The 17,884-nt window shown below is 50.2% G+C and overlaps 2 protein-coding genes across 2 annotated transcripts; one reads left to right on the top strand and one right to left on the bottom strand.

Annotated features, from left to right (window-relative positions):
- Positions 1-5,522: 5,522 nt before the first annotated feature.
- LOC120761386 (C-C motif chemokine 4 homolog) lies at positions 5,523-7,011 on the bottom strand. Its single transcript, XM_040082586.1, has 3 exons — positions 6,885-7,011; positions 6,295-6,409; positions 5,523-5,848 (listed from the first exon to the last, which is right to left on the bottom strand). Exons 1-3 carry the CDS (start codon positions 6,952-6,954, stop codon positions 5,761-5,763), a joined length of 273 nt encoding a protein of 90 aa, XP_039938520.1. The 5' UTR covers positions 6,955-7,011; the 3' UTR covers positions 5,523-5,760.
- Positions 7,012-16,224: 9,213 nt separating this feature from the next.
- LOC120761456 (C-C motif chemokine 4 homolog) lies at positions 16,225-17,623 on the top strand. The gene is made up of 3 exons (XM_040082711.2): positions 16,225-16,297; positions 17,057-17,168; positions 17,527-17,623. The coding sequence occupies exons 1-3, from the start codon at positions 16,225-16,227 to the stop codon at positions 17,612-17,614; spliced, it is 273 nt and encodes a 90-aa protein (XP_039938645.1). The 3' UTR covers positions 17,615-17,623.
- Positions 17,624-17,884: the final 261 nt, after the last annotated feature.

Here is a 17,884-nt window from a genome sequence, read left to right as displayed (position 1 = left end):
TTCTGCCAAGGAAAGCTGGAGCCTCCCTTGGAATGGAGAATGTAAACCACCTTCCCTCCAAATTATTATAATTTTGCAATTAGGGGCTTTCAGGCAAAGATGTGGAATAGGAGTAACAGTTCTTTACTAGGAACATTAAAAAAAAAATACAAATGTAGTAGTACAAAAACAAAAATAAAACAAAAAAAAACCAACCAAAGAAACAAAAAAAAACCCCCAAAACCACAAGCAAGTAAATAAACAAAAATCCTGGAGAAACCCTGATAGGGTCAGGGATACGACCTGGCACCCTGTTGGGTCAGGGTGTTGGAAGCAGTCCAAATAAGCCCTCCTGGAGTAACAGATGTGGTTCTGTGGAGTAGAGATGGTCCTGTAGAAAGTCCAGTGGCAATGAGGTGGGTCCAGTCTTCCTCCGGGAATCCAGTGGAAAACCAGATCCCTTGTGTCCTTCAGTGCCAGTTTTTATCTAGCTGGGAACAGCTGGCTCCTCCCCCACTGTGTGGAGCATCTCCCAATGGGGTGATGGAATGTGTCATGTCACTGCTGGCCCTAATGGCCCGTTATCAGAAGATGTCCCCCTGGAGGATGGAGGGATGGTGAAAGAGATAAGAAACACTGCCCCAGCTGGTTTTAATGGCTGGGCCATTATCAGAAGGCATCTGCCCCCCTCCCCCTGGAGTTAGAAGGATAAAACATCTCCCAAAACCAGCTTTCAACAGATGAAATAGAATACACATTTTTAGGTTACATAATCCAAGACAGTCCACTCTATGGAGAGGGAGTTTATGGAGCCTGAGGAGATAAGAAATGACCTGAACTTTGAGGACTTGATAAAGGGCTGAAAGCAGAGGCAGTTGGTGGAGGGAGTGGTGAGGACAGCCACAGAAACATGTTATGCAGGAAAGGAACCAGGGTAAATGTCACTGAACCAGGGGTGGGAGGAGGTGATGGAATAGAAATTGTCCAGAACAGCCTGATCCTGGCAGGTGACAAACAAGTGTCACTTGTTGCTAGGGGCATAAAGTGTTTCCAGAAGAAGCAGAAGGAAGTGCAATAATTCAGAGATCTTGCAAATAGGGGAAGAAATGAATGAGCAGAAAGGATGTGAACTCACCCCAATGCAGCATCCAAAGTGTTTCTAGAAATCATGAATCAGCCTCCCCTGGAAAGCACAGTGGAAGTCAAAGGTATGAGTATCTATCTATGATATCTATCTCTGAGTAGGCTCCCAGATTTTCCATCTGGTGGACTCCGCATCATCTGCTACTAAGGAACTGCTTGGGGCAGATACCAGTCTGCCCTCTGATGCCCAGACTGGTTGGCAATGGGCAGCTGGAGAGCAGCTGGGAGCACTGGGACCTGGCTTGGGGAACTCCCTGCAGCCCTGAAACTGATCCTGGGTGATTTCTCACCCAGGAGAGAGTAAGCAGGATTTCTCTCTAAGCCATGGCAAGTGGAGTTTGTTCCGGTTTTCGGTGGCAGTGCATTGATGTCTGGCTCTGGCCTCCGCACAGACTCTGTCCTGCAAGGACCAAATCCTTCTTAGCCTCATCCAGAGGGAATGGCTGCACAGCAGAGAATCATAGAATCATGGAATTTTTCAGGTCGGAAAATACCTCTAAGGTCATCAAGTCCAACTATTACCCCAGCCAAGGACTGTTCTGCTCAAGGAGTGCAGTTTGGCTGAAGGCAGGAATCCCTTGAGAAACCACATCCGGAAGAGGGACCATGGACCATGAGGGTGTTACTGTTTTTCTGAGCAATCAGTACATTAAAGTAACAACTTTAGGCCTTGGGTCCTGGGGCAGTTTGCTCACACTGAGGCACTGGCACTGTCCTGTTAAGATTCAGCATGGTTAACAGACCTGCAGCTTGAGAAATGTGCTTTCTCAAAAATGTTGCATCTTTTTCTTCTAGAAGAAAATGCTTCATCATCTCAGGGGGATGTGAGTCATCGTCTGTGTCTTTCTAAGAACTCAGCAGAAAAATTCTTTTTGGTCCTCATGGCCACTTCTGCCTTTTGTTTGCTGTCACAGGGAAGGCGACAGCCAGGCACAGCTTCTGTGTCTTCCTTAGCCCTGGAAGCCTGGAATATCTCACCCCTTTAGGAAGACACTACTTTTGTATGCAGTATACAACACATCCCCTTTTGTATTATATTTTTGGATTCTGGCCCCTCAGAAGTGACATACCACCTGGTCATGGTATCTCTGGGAAGAGCAGTTCTGAATGCAGGACTGAGCCTCCCCTCTCTGTGGCAAACCAGGGCCGTGGGACGGGAAGAAAGGCATGGAATTGTCACTTCTGGGTGCACAAACATTTTGCCTTCAGTGTGTCTAATTCCCCTCTGAAAAGTGGAGATGTAAAAGTTCAGACCATGAACGTTGACTGGCTTCAATCCACATCCCCATCAGTACAGCCCAGCTCCTCCTGTGAGATGCTGGACTCCAGCCTCTGACTCCTCCGGCATTTGATGTGCCTCAAAATGCCTACAGTCACACTAGAGTGATGTAAACAGCAAATATGGAGACATGTGCACATATATGATAATAATGATTACTTATCAAAGTAATGATTGAATTTTTGTTCACAGCTAGGCTTGCCCAGGACTTTTGTAGAAATAAAAACAAACAAACAAACAAACAATAATAATCCCAAAAACAAACAAACAAAAACCACCAAAAAACCAAAACAAACAAAACCAAAAAAAAAAAAAAAAAAAAACACCCAAAAAACACCCCAAAAACCCCCAAACCAACCCCCCCCTTTTTTTTTTTTTTTTTAAATATACATTGTGCAAAACATTCAGTAAATACCACACTCTGGTTTCAGGATGAGTTGTTTACAAACTCCAAAAGCCTTGACAGCACTGTTCTTGTTTTGGTCTGAATCCAGAGAAAATACCACCCTCCTCTTGGTCCCAGCCTCACTTCTCATTTATTGCTTGAGCTTAAGGATCCCTTCCAGTTCAGCATATTCTGTGATTCTGGAGTCCACCTGCTTGAGCACCCCATGAGGCTGTTCATGGGAGGGATAGGCACCACAATTAGCCCAGAGCCCTGGGCATGAGCTTCCTGGGGAGGAAAAAACCCTTTATCGTTAGGGTGGGGAGGCCCTGGCACAAGTTGCCCAGCTTGGCTGCCCCAGTCCTGGAAGTGTCCAAGGCCAGGTTGGAGAAGCTTGGAGCAGCTTGGGATAGTGGAAGGTGTCCCTGTCCATGGCAGGGGGTGGAACAGTATTAGCTTTGAGGTCCCTTTGAACAGAAACCATTCCATGATTTTATGATTCCATGATTCTGTCACCCAAGGATTGCACGGTGTGAGAGTGTCCTTGCATCCTTCAGCTCTAGCAGCAAAATTAGTCTCAAACAGCTGCACCAACTACAAAAACATCCAGTGCTTGGGGCAGGGTGATCCCTGGGTGAGGATTTGAGCTGATGGTGCCATGGGTACTGCAGCCCCTACCTGCTCTGGGCCACTCCTCGTCCTTTGCAGAACGTGCTCAGTTCCCACCTCTCTGCCGAGGGTGTGGAGTTACAGCTCCTCGCTGCCTCCTCTGAGCTGTCACACGTAGGTGTGTGCAAGATCAAGAAAGACATGAGTAATTCCGGGCTCCTGCAGGCTCCCAGAATAGCGGTGAGGTGCTAGCTGAGGTACCCTGGAGCTGGGGGCGCGGGCACGGCTGTGGGAGGCTGGAACACGCCCCAGTGCTTTAGGACACTGCACAAAGGGGATGTTTGCCACAGGCTCCAGCAGTGCTTGGGCTGGATGATGCTCCCTGGATGACACTCCCTGGATGACACTCCCTGGATGACACTCCCTGGATGACCCTGTGCCCTTTCACAAGAAACACGGAGGCTGGAACGCGCCCCAGTGCTTTAGGACACTGCACAAAGGGTGTGTTTGCCGCAGGTTCCAGCAGTGCTTGGGCTGGATGATGCTCCCTGGATGACACTCCCTGGATGACCCTGTGCCCTTTCACAAGAAACCCGGAGGCTGTGGGACTCCTCCCAGTCCTCCCACGGGGGCAGGCGGGACTTGTATCCAAGAGGGACTGTGGAGGCTCAAGTGATTTTGGGATCACCCTCCTGTCTCCTGCTCCTGCTGTTCCCGGAGTGGGGGCAGCTCTGGGCACTAGGCTTTATGCCAATCTCAGTCCTGAGGGTGAACCTATCTAGCAGCACCCAGGGTGGCTGGTACCCAGCGGCCAAGTTGTTTTCCTGGTCCTGATGAGCCCTCCTTCTGGAGCTGGCCCTGGGGTGTGCAGGGTTTGCTGAGTCCAGGCTTTCGCCAAAGCCACCGCCTCCGCATGCGGGTGGCTATATCCGTCCGAACCTCCCAGCCACGGGCTCCCTCCCCTCCCAGCAGCGTCTCAGGGAAGGGGGCTCTGGTCCTGCTCTCTACCTCACTACCCTTCTCCCAGGGTGCTGTTTTAAGTTGGACGCAGTCAGCACTGGGGTGGGATGACCGATGGGATCCACGGCTGAGGAGCCGGGGACTGCAGTTCCCCAAGAGAGGAGCGATGTGTTCCTTCCTTCCCCAGACACACCCACCTCCTCCCGATCCCTCCCAGCCCCACCTGAGCCTCCTCTCTCTGCTCACCATCCACCCTCTATGTCTGCTCAAGGTCACCCCTCCCCAGGGCCACCTCCTGCTCTGCTCTTCTGTGTCCCACTCATGTTTATGTCTGAAATCCCGAATTCAGTATGGAAATGCAGTGGGTGAGCGGCGCATTTTCCATTCACTGCACCAGAGATCCAGGCAGGAGGAACCCAAATCCTCCTTGCTGATCCAACAGAGCCTATCCAGAGCTGATCAGAACATCCCAAATACCATCACTGGTGTGGGAATTGCCATCAGGGATGTGGAAAATACCTTCACTTAGGTGGGCTCCATCTCTGTCAGCTCCGGGGCGGGGCAGCGGAGAAGTTTCCTTGCAGGAGCAGGTCCTGCCCTGGGCTGAGGTCTGTCATGGTCATCTCTGGACAGGCATCTCCAGAGATGAGAATTCTTGTAGTGAAACATATTTTTTCCACCCTCAGCTCTGGAAATAGCTGATCCATTTTAGCTGTAGCTCTCAGAAAGCTTTCCCTAAAACAGCCAATGTGTTAAATTTCAATGCCTAAATTTAATATTTTGATTGACTATAATGGAGCCTGCAGTGGAATTTAATGAACTTCCAGTTGTCATAATGAATGGAGATTAACTACCTTATAAAAAGCTGGAGATAAGTTACCTGAATGTAATCCTTGCCCTGCTCATGACTCCTCTTTCATGGCTTTTTTTGTTATTATTTTGCAAAACAGGATGTTCAGACACAGAAAGCTTGTAGGAGTTTTGACAGTGTGGAAAAGGAAATAAAGAACTTGTTGCTATTTTAATTTCAGCTGTTTCTATCCCAAAGGATTGTAACAGAGGCAAACAGGTTATTACAAAAATACTTATTTATTGACATCTGAATTGAATTTTATGTCAAAAATACAGTTACTCAAATACAGAAGATATAATCTGAGTCCACAGGTAAAAAAAATAAAAATATTTTTATATATATTAAATAAAATTATTTTTTATCTCAGAGTTATTGCACCTGATCCCTCCCCTATAAAAAACTAAACAGCACAACATTAAGTTAGATTTTGGAATGTTTTCAGTTTCTCTGCTAGCTCTAAATGACATTGAAGCACTTCCAATGAACCCCAGCTGGTCACATTCATCCATCCCAGCAGCTGGGAACATGGAGCAGCTGGATCTGTCCAAAACCTCAGTTTAGCTCCAGCTCATTCACGTACTGCTGGACCCAGTCCTCCACGGGGTTGGCACACACTTCCCGGCCCTTCCTGGTGATAAATCTGTGGGGTGCAAAGAGGTCAGGTTTTGGTGGGAGAGCACTGAATGGAGAATCACAGAATCATGGAATAGTTTGGCTTGGAAGGCACCTTAAAGTTTATCCAGTTTCACCCCCTGCCATGGGCAGTGACACCTTCCACTAGACCAGATTTTTTCACGCCCCATCCAACCTGGCCATGGACACTTCCAGGGCTGAGACAAGAGCCCTGCCCAAGCCCAGTCTCTCCCAAGGATGAGCAGCTCCATGCCTCGCTCATCCTATCCAGCAGCCACCAATTTTCTCTGGTGGCAAAGTGGTAGAGCAGGAGCAGCGCGTGGCTTCTGTGCTCGAAGCATCACCTTGTGCTTCTTGTCTATCTGAGCCTTCCTTCCCTGTCTTTGGAAAAGGGGCCTTTCTCACCCTGGCTCCTCAGCTCAAAATCACCCCTGCCCCGGAGAAGGGACTTACACGACGGCAGGCTGGGAGCACTGGCTGTTGGTTTCATAGTAATCCTTCACAAAGCTGCGGGGCAGCTGCCGGGAGATGTAGGAGAAGCAGCAGGAGATTGGTGGGTCAGAGCCAACTGTGAAGGGCAAAGACAGTCATGAGCAGTGGTCAGGGATGGGGAACAGGCCAGGGACCTGGGATCACCCATCCCTGGGTCTAGGGAGCAGGGATGATGTGGAAGAGGAAGAGAAAAGATGGGTTCTTTTTTCTTCTTCCTTCAGTTGTTTCCCTGTTGGGTTCACTGGCATTGACACAGCTCATCCCCCAGGCAACATCTCCCAGCCCAAACCTGGCCAGCCCTAGCCTTCCTCAGGGTGCCCACATTTGACCTCAGTAGCAGGGCTGGGGGGCATGGTTGTGCTTTTACCCTAAAAAGGGTAAAAAACCTTTAGCTTTTATGCTAATGGTCTTGAGTTGTGCCTGTCCCACAGCTCTAGAGCACCTACCAGAAGATGGTGGGACAGAGGGAGGGACCCGGAGTGGAAGTTCTGTCCCAGCAGCAACATCTCTCTTGTTCCCACTTCGGAAGGATGGGGAGAGCCTGGACTTACGTGGAGCAGCAGAGGTCTGGTAGCAGAAGGCAGCGATGAGGATGGTGAGGGCAACCACAGACACCTTCATGCTGGTGGAGAAGTGGTGGCTGGAGCTGGAGCAGGCAAGGATAGCTTGGAAGCCTCTTTGCTGTCTAATGCTGAGACCATCAGCAGCCCCTAAATTTATGGGGCAAGAGGTCCGTGCGGTGGCTTGCGTAGGCATGATGGAATTTCCACCAGAGTCCACTTGTGGTGCAGTCTCGTGATGGAACAGAGCAGCCCCGGAAGAGTGAAGCTCCCTGCTCAATTCAATGCCTCCCCAGTAACACAGGATATGAAACAGTCACTGTGGCTATTTCTGCTTCTCTCTTTTTTCCCTTAGTAAGAAGTTCCTCTATGGAGGTTTCTGCATTTGTTAAATCCAATGTTACCCAACCTTCCCGGCTGGGAAAATGCATCTGTGCAAGAGCTGTGCTGGAGAGCCCAGGAACATCAGTGGGATGAGGCTGGTTAAGGAAAAAGAGACTGAAGGTCTCCTTTACCATAGACTTCTCCCCTCCCATATCTGCAAAGCCCTCACTGCCCCAGGAGCAGGAGGTGGGAGCTGTCACCAGTGTCCTGCGTGTGTTCCCCATGCTGGAGGTGCCTCAGGGCATGTCCTGCTGCTGTGGTAGCACTGCAGGCACTGGCATAGGTAGTGATGTGCATGAAAGAGGAGTCTGAGAAGCTGTAGCACTCAAGTTTCCTCCTCAATTTTAAGGAAAGTAGAGCTGAGATGGGCCATTTGTTATCTCCTGGAACTGCTTTTTTAATTACTATTTAATTATACAGGTTTTTTTAATACAGATTATACAGTTACATTTCAAGGTCTACTGGTAGTCTGGGCATGGTGATGCAGAGAGCTGAAAGCAGTGTGGAGACTGGTAACTGTGAAGATGAGGCAGACGGAGTTCTAGGAGCAGGGCGAGGAAGGAAGCAGTGATTCTGAAAATGAGGAGCAGATTAACTGTGGGGTGAGAGCATGGGCATGGGAAACTGGGATGTTGGGAGGAAAAGAGTATTCTGTCTCTTTGATGAGAGAAAATTACCACAGACTGGGGAAGCAGTACAATGTACAAGAGAGAGTAAAAACTCTGTGAAGGCTGGGCAAGGGCTGAGGCAGGGTTGGGTCATTGGGAAGAAGCCACCAGCCTCCACACAGAGAGCCATGGAGGTCTGACAGACTCCCTGAAGAGGAGAGGGAAGGCCAGGCAGGGAGGTGATGAGTGCTTTGGGAAGAGCTGAGGGCTGTCCAGCTGTAGTGAGATGTTCCTAGAAGGATATCTGTTCTCTGCTGAAAAGCAGATTCCCTGGGAAATTTCTCCATTTTGTTATTTTCAAGACATCATGGAGTGGTGATGTCCAGATAGACACTTCCTGAATACCAGTGGAAGGCTTATAATGTATAGCGGAGCAACCAAACCTCACCCCGGTACCGCTGCACTCCCCCCGGCAGCACTGGCTACTGACTCATCCTGTTTCTTTTAAAGGTTTCCAGTTACTGCCCCAGGAACCTTCTGTAAATAACCTGGTGTTTTCCTGATATCCTTCAGCCCTCTACCAGCTGTGCAGGGTTAGCTCCATGCTCCAGGTGGGCAGCAAGGGCTCCAGAGGACAAGGAACAGGAGAAGCCCCAGACTTGTCCCACCCTCAGGGAGACTCCTGCTGGGAGCTGTAGTGGTGTCTCTCACCCAGGCTGGGGAGGGCAGATCTACCCCGTGGAGCAAATACAGCTCTCGCCAAGCTTAGCATCCCCTTCCATAGCTGATCTAGCCCGTTCCCATCTTTCCCTTTGCAGAGAGGCACCTTGCAGGCTCACTCATCAGTCCAGATCCCATTGCTTCACTCTATCATCTTGCTTGTCCCCAAGTATCCTGGGAAGATGAGGACAGAGCCTGCCTCCACATGCAGGGTGCCCAGCCAGGCAGGAGGTGGGAACCTGGTGTTCCAGCTGGGCCGGGAGGGGGTGAGCATCAGATCCCTTGGATCCTCTCTGGTTGCTCAGTGAATATAACTTGTACATGGATGTAGGAGCATGGTTTGCTTCTGAGCTGTCCATTCTGACTTTGCCTTCAAGCATCTGTGGGTTTCGCCAGAGATCCAGCACCTACAGCCAAGTGCTTCTGTCCTGTTCCAGAGGCACACGGTACCAAAATGCAGAGAAATGCTCGGCTAAAAGATGAGTTTCATGAAAGCAGAAGAGTTAGTTTGGGATCTGCTTTGATTACTCAAATGCTTTCAATGAGAAATTTTTCCTTTCAGGCAGCTGGACACTTCTGTCCAGCCTTAATCCCTTTGTCAGCAAGCACATGCCAAATTATTTTGGACTCTCAGGGACTATTTTAAAATTAATAAAAGCAAAAATTTCCTGAGTCAGTTTAGGATGAGTTTAGTTTAGGTAATGTGTGTTACAGGGGACTGGTAAGGGCTGAAACTTTTCTACTGCTGAGAGCCAAAAATAAGCCCAAAGCCAAGTTTCTTGGTTTTAGGAATCTAATTGTTCCTTAGAAATCTGACAAAAGATCCTGCTCTACCAGCTCATGGCCAGATGGAGGAAGTGGGAGATTAAAGTGGTGCCCTGGGATGTTGCAATGGGCTCCTGAAAAAATGTTTTCTTACCCGCTTCCCACATTCCAGGGATGATGAAAAAAGAAAGTCATCTCTTCCAGGTCTCCCCTCTTTTAGGAAAGGAGGTTGAATTTTTCTTGGATGAGGAACCATCTTCCCTGGGACATGCCTTGAGATGCTGAAGATGGCTGTGGAAGAGTGGGAAAAGTGGGCTGGAGCATCTCTGAGGGTATTAATTTAATTACACAGCAAAGTGGTGGTGTAAGAAGGAAGTTTTCCCATCAAGTGGTTTCAGAATTCCTGACCCAGGAGGCAGTGCTTGGAGTCAGTGGAATTTGCCATTTGAAGGAGTCTGGCTGATGTTGCCCTGTTTTACATAGAGGGATATGATTGAGGCTTTCTACAAGTCCCCCAAAAAATCCCAGGAGAAAGTGCTAAGTAAAGCAAATGCCCAAAATAACTTCTGTGACAGTAGAAATAGGGAAATTATCTGTCTTGGATGAAAGGGGAACCTGGAAAAAACTAGTGAGACTGGCTGATGTAAGTTGCTATTTATAGCAGGGTTTAATGCTGAGGAATTGGGATTCACTCAGAAAAGGAAGTAATTAAAGATGTCCTGAGTTCAGAAATTGCCCCTACGCCAAGATCCACTAACCCCTGCAGCAGCTTCATCCTGCCCTGCTACAGCTCCAGCACCACGGAGTGTCCATCAGTGTCCTGAAATTTCAGCCCCACCATTCTTGACATTGCTGGAGAAATGTTGGATTTTTTTAGATGATGTCATATCCTGGAACTGACTCCAGTAAGAAGCTGTGCCTGTGGGAGTGACTGGGGACCATCTGGCTCCAGTGTGGTGGGTCCAGGGGTGAGCACAGCTGTCTTGGCCGGTCACCCCAGGCTGGTTCACAGAAAACACTTTGTGATTCCCCAAAGTCATGTCAGGACAGGAAGCTGGTCATAGCTGATAAGAAGTGTATATCTTGCTAAAGGTCCCATCCTTTTCCAGCAAAGGCATTTTAAAAAATAAAACATTCCAGGGAATGCTCTACTTCCTAATGGCTGATGCCTCAGATTTTTCCTGGCCTTTCTTTTGAAGAAGAGCAAACCAAAGAGGATGAATTGTACAGTATTTCAAAGCAAACGAAAGTGAAATAAAAAAGCCTCTTTGCTCCACACCCCTCTCCATTCTTGGCATGAAAAGAAACAAACAGGGAAAACCTGAGTTTTTGAGCCTTAGGGAGGCAACCGTGAGGCTGCTGGCTCCAGGGTCTGGGACATACACAACCCACCCCCTTCAGCATCCCGCAAACCTCAGATATCTGAGAGGACCAGACAAAGTGTCTCTGCTGAGGCTGCATGCCCTGCCCACCTCACTCAGATTGTTGTTGAGTCCCCCAGCAGGAGCAAGGAGGACCAGGCTGAAAATTCAGAACTCTGCTGAGATGGAAACTAGAAGAGGGTAGAGTTAGAATAGGTACGAGGAAGGAATTATTCCCTATGAGGGTGGGCAGGCCCTGGCACAGGGTGCCCAGAGGAGCTGTGGCTGCCCCTGAATCCCTGGCAGTGCCCAAGGCCAGGTTGGACAGCGCTTGGAGCAGCCTGGGACAGTGTGCCCCTTGGATCCTTGTCCATGGAGGCGGGGGGGGGGGTGGAACAAGGTGGTTTCTAAGATCCCTTCCAGCTCAAACCACTCTTTGGTTCAATGATTCTGCAAATACCAAATCCACTTTTAATGAACCCAGTGAGCCCTGCCTGCTCATTATAATCAAGGAAAAATAAAAATAAACAGGACACAAAGAGTTTTGATTTTCATTGGTGCTCCTGCTGTGCAGCTTTCTAGGCTTTTTTTGGTAGGATGGGTGGAGGTAGCCCCAGGGATGTCTGGCTGACCCCCACAGATTAGAACCATAGCCTCCACTGAGAGCAGGGATAACCTTTAAACTTGTGTCAGGGCCATTGCCACAGCTGGAGGACTTCCCTAATCATAGAATCATGGAATCATTCAGGCTGGAAAAGCCCTCTCAGGTCATTGAGTCCAACCATCCTCCAAGCATTTCCAAGGCCACCACTAACCCAGGTCCCCAAGTGCCACATCCACACATCTATTAAACCTCTCCAGGGATGGGGACTGGTGGCCCCCAGATGCTCTTGCCCAGTGCTGGCCCCTCTCTGCAGGGTCCTGGCAGGGCTGTGTCACTGCTGGGAGGTCGGAGCCCCACAGGACGTGTGAGCCCCAGTCCCACAGCGAGGTGTGAGCTCTGCAGCTGCCAGTGAACAGCTGTGGTCATGCACTGGTGTTTACTGGCCTCATGATTTATTCAAAGCTGTAAAACCACTTCCCACATGTGAGGCTGTTTGGAGGTTGGGGTGCTCGGCAGTGTTTCTCTGAAGTGCAGGTCCTGTCCCCTGTAATGTGGAGGGTTTTGCCATTCCAGATGGGTTTGTGCCCTTCAAAGGGGATATTGTCTGGCTGCCCCAGCTAGCACGGGCTGTGCCTGGCACCCGTATCCCCTGGGAGAGCGGGGACGGCTCTGGGAGCTTTGGCACTGCTCACTCCTGCATCCCTACACGGCCCTGCAGCCTCCCCCTGTGGGGCCCTGCATCATTCCACAGCCCCCACAGCCTCTCTTGCATCCCCCCACTGCCTCCACAGGCACAGCATCCCCATCCCTCCACAGCCCCGGGGTTCCTGCATCCCTTGGGGACCGAGGAGGGATGTGCAGCCACGCGTTGGGACTTGGTCGGGTCAGTGTGTGAGTGGGAGTAGAGGGACCTGGCCTCACTCAGGGATCACCTGAGGGACAGTGCTATGACCTCCAGAGCACCTCACCTCTGCCCCAGGGGAAGCCGTCATCATCTCCTACATGGATCATCCCACTCCTCAGAGCTTGTATCCACTTGTGGACCCACAGAAAGAGGAGAAACTGCTGCAGGAAGTAACAGGGATGGAATAATATTTCTTCCTGTGCTCCAAGGTCCTTCAGTGCCAGAGCTGGGATAGTTCAGTCCCCGCAGGTGAGCTGTGCCCCAGGGAGAGGCTGACAAAGTCCTCCACCAGCCTGGGGACAAGACTCACCGTCACCCACGGGCAAAGTACCCCCATTTGCCTGCCCTGGGTTCTCGGCTTTCCTGTGTCTCTAGGCGAGGGCAGGATTTCAGGGGAGCTTGAAGGAGTTTGAAAGCTTCTGGGGTAACCCTTGTCACTGTTTATATCCCAGGAGTGAAGACTCATCAGCCCCCTAACATCCTTCCCTACACTATTCTCCTTTGAATAATTTTAGCTTTCTATTTCTACCCTTTCTGCACCAAAACAAACCTCATACCCCAACTGGGTGAGGCTAAAGTGGTAAGGAATGGCTCGTTTCCAGGAATAATAGAGGAAGCTTGAGAGAGGTCAGCTCATAAACACTTAAACTGCAGGAACTGCAATCGCAGAAGGCTCTGGGATTTGCCAGAGAAGTGAAAGCCAGTGGACAGAAGCAAAAGGCTTAAACCAGAAACTGGTCCCTGAGGTCAGCAAGGGCGACTTGTTCAGCATTGTTGTGGCAGAACTCCGGGGGCTGCAGCTGGTGACTCAGAGCTGGAGCCCTGCTGGGCAGGAGGGTGTCTGTGATGGGGAAGAGCTGCCCTCCCCCTTTCCAGGCGGCTTCCTGGCATTCTGGGGGAAACAACAGCCCAGCTGACAAAGCAGCTCTGTGGGCACCCACTGGTGACACAACCAAGGGGCTGCAGCTGCAGCAGCTCTTTGCAGCACCTCCTCCTCCTCCTCCTCCTCCTTCAGCTCCTCACATTCAGTTATGCTTTCTTTCCTCACACTGACCATCTCAGAGCTTCCAGGTGAAAGACAGAGCTGCAGTTCACAGCCATCACACATCCCCACATCCTCCTGTGCCTCATGCACATAATCAGCCTCATGGTTTGTGCCTTGCAGGCAGCAGCAGAAGGTGCGAAGTTCCCATGAGCAAAGCTGTCACCTGCCGGTGCCAGCCACAGGGTGCCTCTCTGCAGCCAGAGCCTCCGTCACTGCTCTGTGCAGCGCTGGTGTTTGTCACACTCACATGTGAGTTGCAAGAACAGAGGAAACATAAAACTCCCACAGCTGGTTTCTGAATGAATTATTTCTGTGGCAAAAAGCCATAATTTGGTTTTTTCAGCAGCAATTCAGCCGCAAGCTGGAGCCACTTCTTGTTCTGCACTGAGCTGATCAGACTTACCAAGAGAACAAAGAGCTGATCCTGCCAGAGCTTGCTTCTGGCAAAATCCACCACCTTCCCTGATATCCATGTCAGGACTTACGGAGATTTAGTTCCCTCTAAAGGGACACCCTTGGCCACTCCGGTCTCTGACCAGATGAGGATGAGCCACAGCTGGTCGTACCAGGGATGTAATGCAGGACAAGACCATGAGGAAAAGGGGGAATGCAAAACAAATCCTTCCCATGGGATAAGTGTGGGAAGGAGCAGACCAGTCTAAGGAACCTCCAAACTTCTCCTTTTAGTCCCTGCCAGGGACAAGCCAACTGGTGAAGGACAGTGCCTCCATTCCCCTCATGTACAGCTCCAGGGTAACCAAGCAGAGAGTTTAGAGTTCTGGAAGAGAAAATCCAGGCTCAGGAACATAACCAGGGGCCTGAGCATCCTCTCTGCAGTGGAGGTGTCTTTGACTGCATGCCCAGAATGTGACAGGACACCAGGTAGCCCAGGTCATCCCTCTCCCTTCTCCCCAAGGAGCTGCCCAGAGTTGTTGGCCTGCTGAGACTTGAAGGTCCCTCCCAGGTCAGGCAGGTTGTCCCCCACTTTCATCTCACCTCTTTAGCCAGAAAATCCATCTTCTACCCAAGGCTTCTCTTGGGTGGAGCGGCTGAGGCTGGCAAAATGTCTCAGGTATGGCAAAGCCCTTCTGCTAGTGAACTCCCTGCTCCCAGGTGAGATCCTGGCAAACTGATGGAGGGTGGATTAGTGAAACAGCAGTGAGAGAGGCTGAAAATGGGCTGGACGTTGTGCTCGGAGGTTTGTGATCTATGGCACAAAGTCCAGCTGGAGGCCAGTCAGCAGCAGGGAAACCCAGGGATCAATACTGGGTTATTATGTCCTGGCTGATGGGACAAAGGTCACTCTCAGCAAGCCGGCAGGTGACACAAATTTGGGAGGAGGGCTTATCACACTAGAGGTACATGCTGCCATCATAGAACCATGGAATGTATTGGGATCAAAGAGACCTTAAAACCCAACCAGGTCTGACCCCCTTCCATGTGCACGGACACCTTCCACTATCCCAGGATGCTCCTAGCCCCATCCAACCTGGCCTTGGACATTGCCAGGGAGGGGGCATCCACAGCTTCTCTGGGCAACCTGAGAAGAATTTCCCGCTAATATTTAATCTTAATCTCTCTCTCTCTCTTTTTTCTTTTTTTTTTTTTTTTTTTTTTTTTTTTTTTTTTTTTTTTTTTTTTTTAGTTTAGTTTAGTTTAGTTTAGTTTAAAGCTGTTGCCTCTTGTCTTATCACTTTCGGCCTGCATGAAATCCATGAGACCCCGTCAGGCTGGAGAATCTCATGGAGTTCAAAAAGAAGTACGAAGTCCTGACGCTAGGAAGGAACATCACCAGGCACCAGTATATGGCAGTGCTGACCATCTGGAAAGTAGCTCGGCACAAAAGGACCTGCAGCTCCTGGTGGACACCAGACTGGACGTGAGCAGCAATATACCCTTGTCACCAAGATTCCAACAGGCTTCTGGACTGCATGAGGAGGAACATTGGCAGCAGGTTGAAGGAGGGGACCCTTCCCCTCTACTCAGCATTGGTGAGGTTATTCCTCAAGTGCTGGTTCCAGTTGCAGGCTCCCCAGTATTAGAGATGTATGGACATACTGGAGAGAGTCCAGCAAAGGGCCACAGAAATGATGAAGAGACAGGAACATTTCTCCAGGGAGGAGATGCTGGTACAGTTCAGGCTGGAGAAGGCTCAGAGGATTCTTACCAATGTGTGTGGAGCAAAGTAGATGAAGCCCAACTCTCCTCAGTGCTGGCCACTAACAGGACAAAAGGCAACAAGAAATTCTGTTTAAACACCAGACAAAACTTTATTGCACTCTGAAACAGGCTGTCCAGTGAGGCTGTGGAGTCCCACAGCCCACCTGGACATGATCCTGGGCAGCCCCCCCAGGGACTGGGCAGCCTCAGCTCCTCATCAGCCCTATGGGTGTGGGGAGGGCAGGCTGAGTGTTTTGGGTGGCACAGAGCCCTCGGTGCAACCACCCCTGAGCTCTGGGGCAGCAGCTAAGCAGTCTCTGGCAAACACCTGGCACACAACGGCACGAGAGCACTTCTCTGCTGCCTGTTGGGGTTTTTTCTAGAGCTGCATAATCTTACGCAAACATTATCTTTGCCTTCACAGCCTCACAGGGAACACCCCCCCCCAGAGTCCAGAGGGACCATCCTCCTTTATGTGGCCAGGCCACTTGGCACATTTCAGTTTCCTTTTGATTTGAATGAAACAAAAATGAGTGCTGAGTCACTTGGCATTGTGAACCATATTCCATTCTGCCTCACTTTTTTTCTGCTCCCTCTAATTCCTTTCAGCTATTTCACTTTCATGTCATCCTTTTTCGTCATCTTGGAATTTCCATTTCGGCTTCTCCCAGCTGCCTCCAGGACTCCCTTTTAAAGGGGGGCTGAATCCAGCTGCTGCACACTGAGCTGCACCTTCCAGAGCTTCTGCTCCTGCTCCAACAGCCCTCACCTAACGGAAAGATGAAGGTCTCTGCAGCTGGATTGTCTCTTCTCCTTATTTCAGCCTCCTTCTCCCAAACTTTCTCTGGTCCAGGTAAGTCCTGCTTTTTCATTTGTGAAGGGACAACATATCTGAGCCTTCCACGTTATTTCTCCATTAAGTTCCCATGGCAGATAGCTGGGAATTTATCAGCATTTATGACACTCTCCACTCTGCTGAGAGATGAGCTGCATGTAGGAACCCTGGAATTAGAAAACCATCCATCCATCCATCCATCCATCCATCCATCCATCCATCCATCCATCCATCCAAACTAGGATCAGAGTACTTATTCCTGGTTAGAGTTGAGAGATTTGCGCCTCCGCCCTGGGGGGCAGGAGCTGGGGAAGTGAAGCTCTGAGCAATGGCAGGATGAGTGTTGCTATATTATGTGAGCTTTTGTGAGATGTTTACGGTTCTGTAGCTGAGTTCTCATGGTTTGTACTATAAACAATCATGTTTTCCACATTCCTCTCTGATGAGAGTGAACTAGACTTCTAGCCTGGCCAGTGGGATGGAGAGGTGGTAAACTTTTTCTCCAATCCCTGATCATTGTTCTGAATCTATATAAGCAAGGTCTTTGTAAAAAATAAGATTCTTTTCTTCAGTTCTCTTAGAGTCAGATTCTGTGAGTATCCATTCGTGTCCTCTAGCGACAGATGAGAATCTCTCACAGTACCTCAATACTGCTCGTGGCATTGGACCAGATGATCCCTAATGTCCATTTCAACCTTAATTGTTCTCTAATTCCTCCCTGCCTTCCCTACCAGCACAGCTCTCGATGCTCACATTGTCTTCCTTTGCCTCTCCTAGCTGGACTCGACATTCCAATCTGCTGTTTCACATATAGACAGCAGAAACTCCCATGGAAGCTCATCCAGCGTCATTACATCACCAGCAGCAGTTGTCCCCAGCCAGCCATCGTGTGAGTGCCAGCACATGGGACAGGGCAGGGACAGCCACTGGGGGAGGAGGGGCACGTGGTGAGTGACCAGCTCTGCACAGCAAGGGGGGCTGTAGGAACAGAGCAGGGAGAGGGGACTCTGAGGAGAAAAGGCTTGCACAGGGATTGCTGGGGATGCTCATGTGGGGATCCCCAGGGATGCTCCTGCAGGAGTGGAGGAGGAGTGCAGGAGAGGGGATGGGAGTGGGGAGCACAGTCAACTGCTGTCTTCAGCATCAGCATAGGGGAAAATCTCTTGTAATGCTTGAAGCTAGGATCCAGGTTCTTCTGGAAAGCAGGTGTGAGCAGGGATCTAACATGTCCCACCTGTGTTCCACAGGTTTGTCACAAAGGAAGGCCGCCAGGTCTGTGCCAATCCCAAAACCACCTGGGTCCGAAGCTACCTGCAAATCTTGGAGCAGAACTGAGCTAAGCAGTGTGGCAAGAGTAGCTGCTGTCATGGACAAGTCACATCCTGAGCTCCAGCCATGGAGCAGGACCCTGGGACAACAGGAGCCTCAGGACCTCTCCAGGTGTCTCCAGGGGACTGCTGGAAGGGCACCTTGTGTTTGGGACTGCTGCTCATCCTTGGCTTGCATGGACCAGGCTTCAGTCTCATCCCTCTGCCCCAACCCCAGACCCATGGGACTGCACTTCGGCTGAAGTTATTTAAGAAATCATCATATGGGGCAGTCAGT

Source organism: Hirundo rustica, chromosome 19, assembly GCF_015227805.2.
Source record: "Hirundo rustica isolate bHirRus1 chromosome 19, bHirRus1.pri.v3, whole genome shotgun sequence".
In the NCBI taxonomy this organism is placed as follows: domain Eukaryota; kingdom Metazoa; phylum Chordata; class Aves; order Passeriformes; family Hirundinidae; genus Hirundo; species Hirundo rustica.
This window is presented reverse-complemented; position numbering and strand designations above follow the sequence as displayed.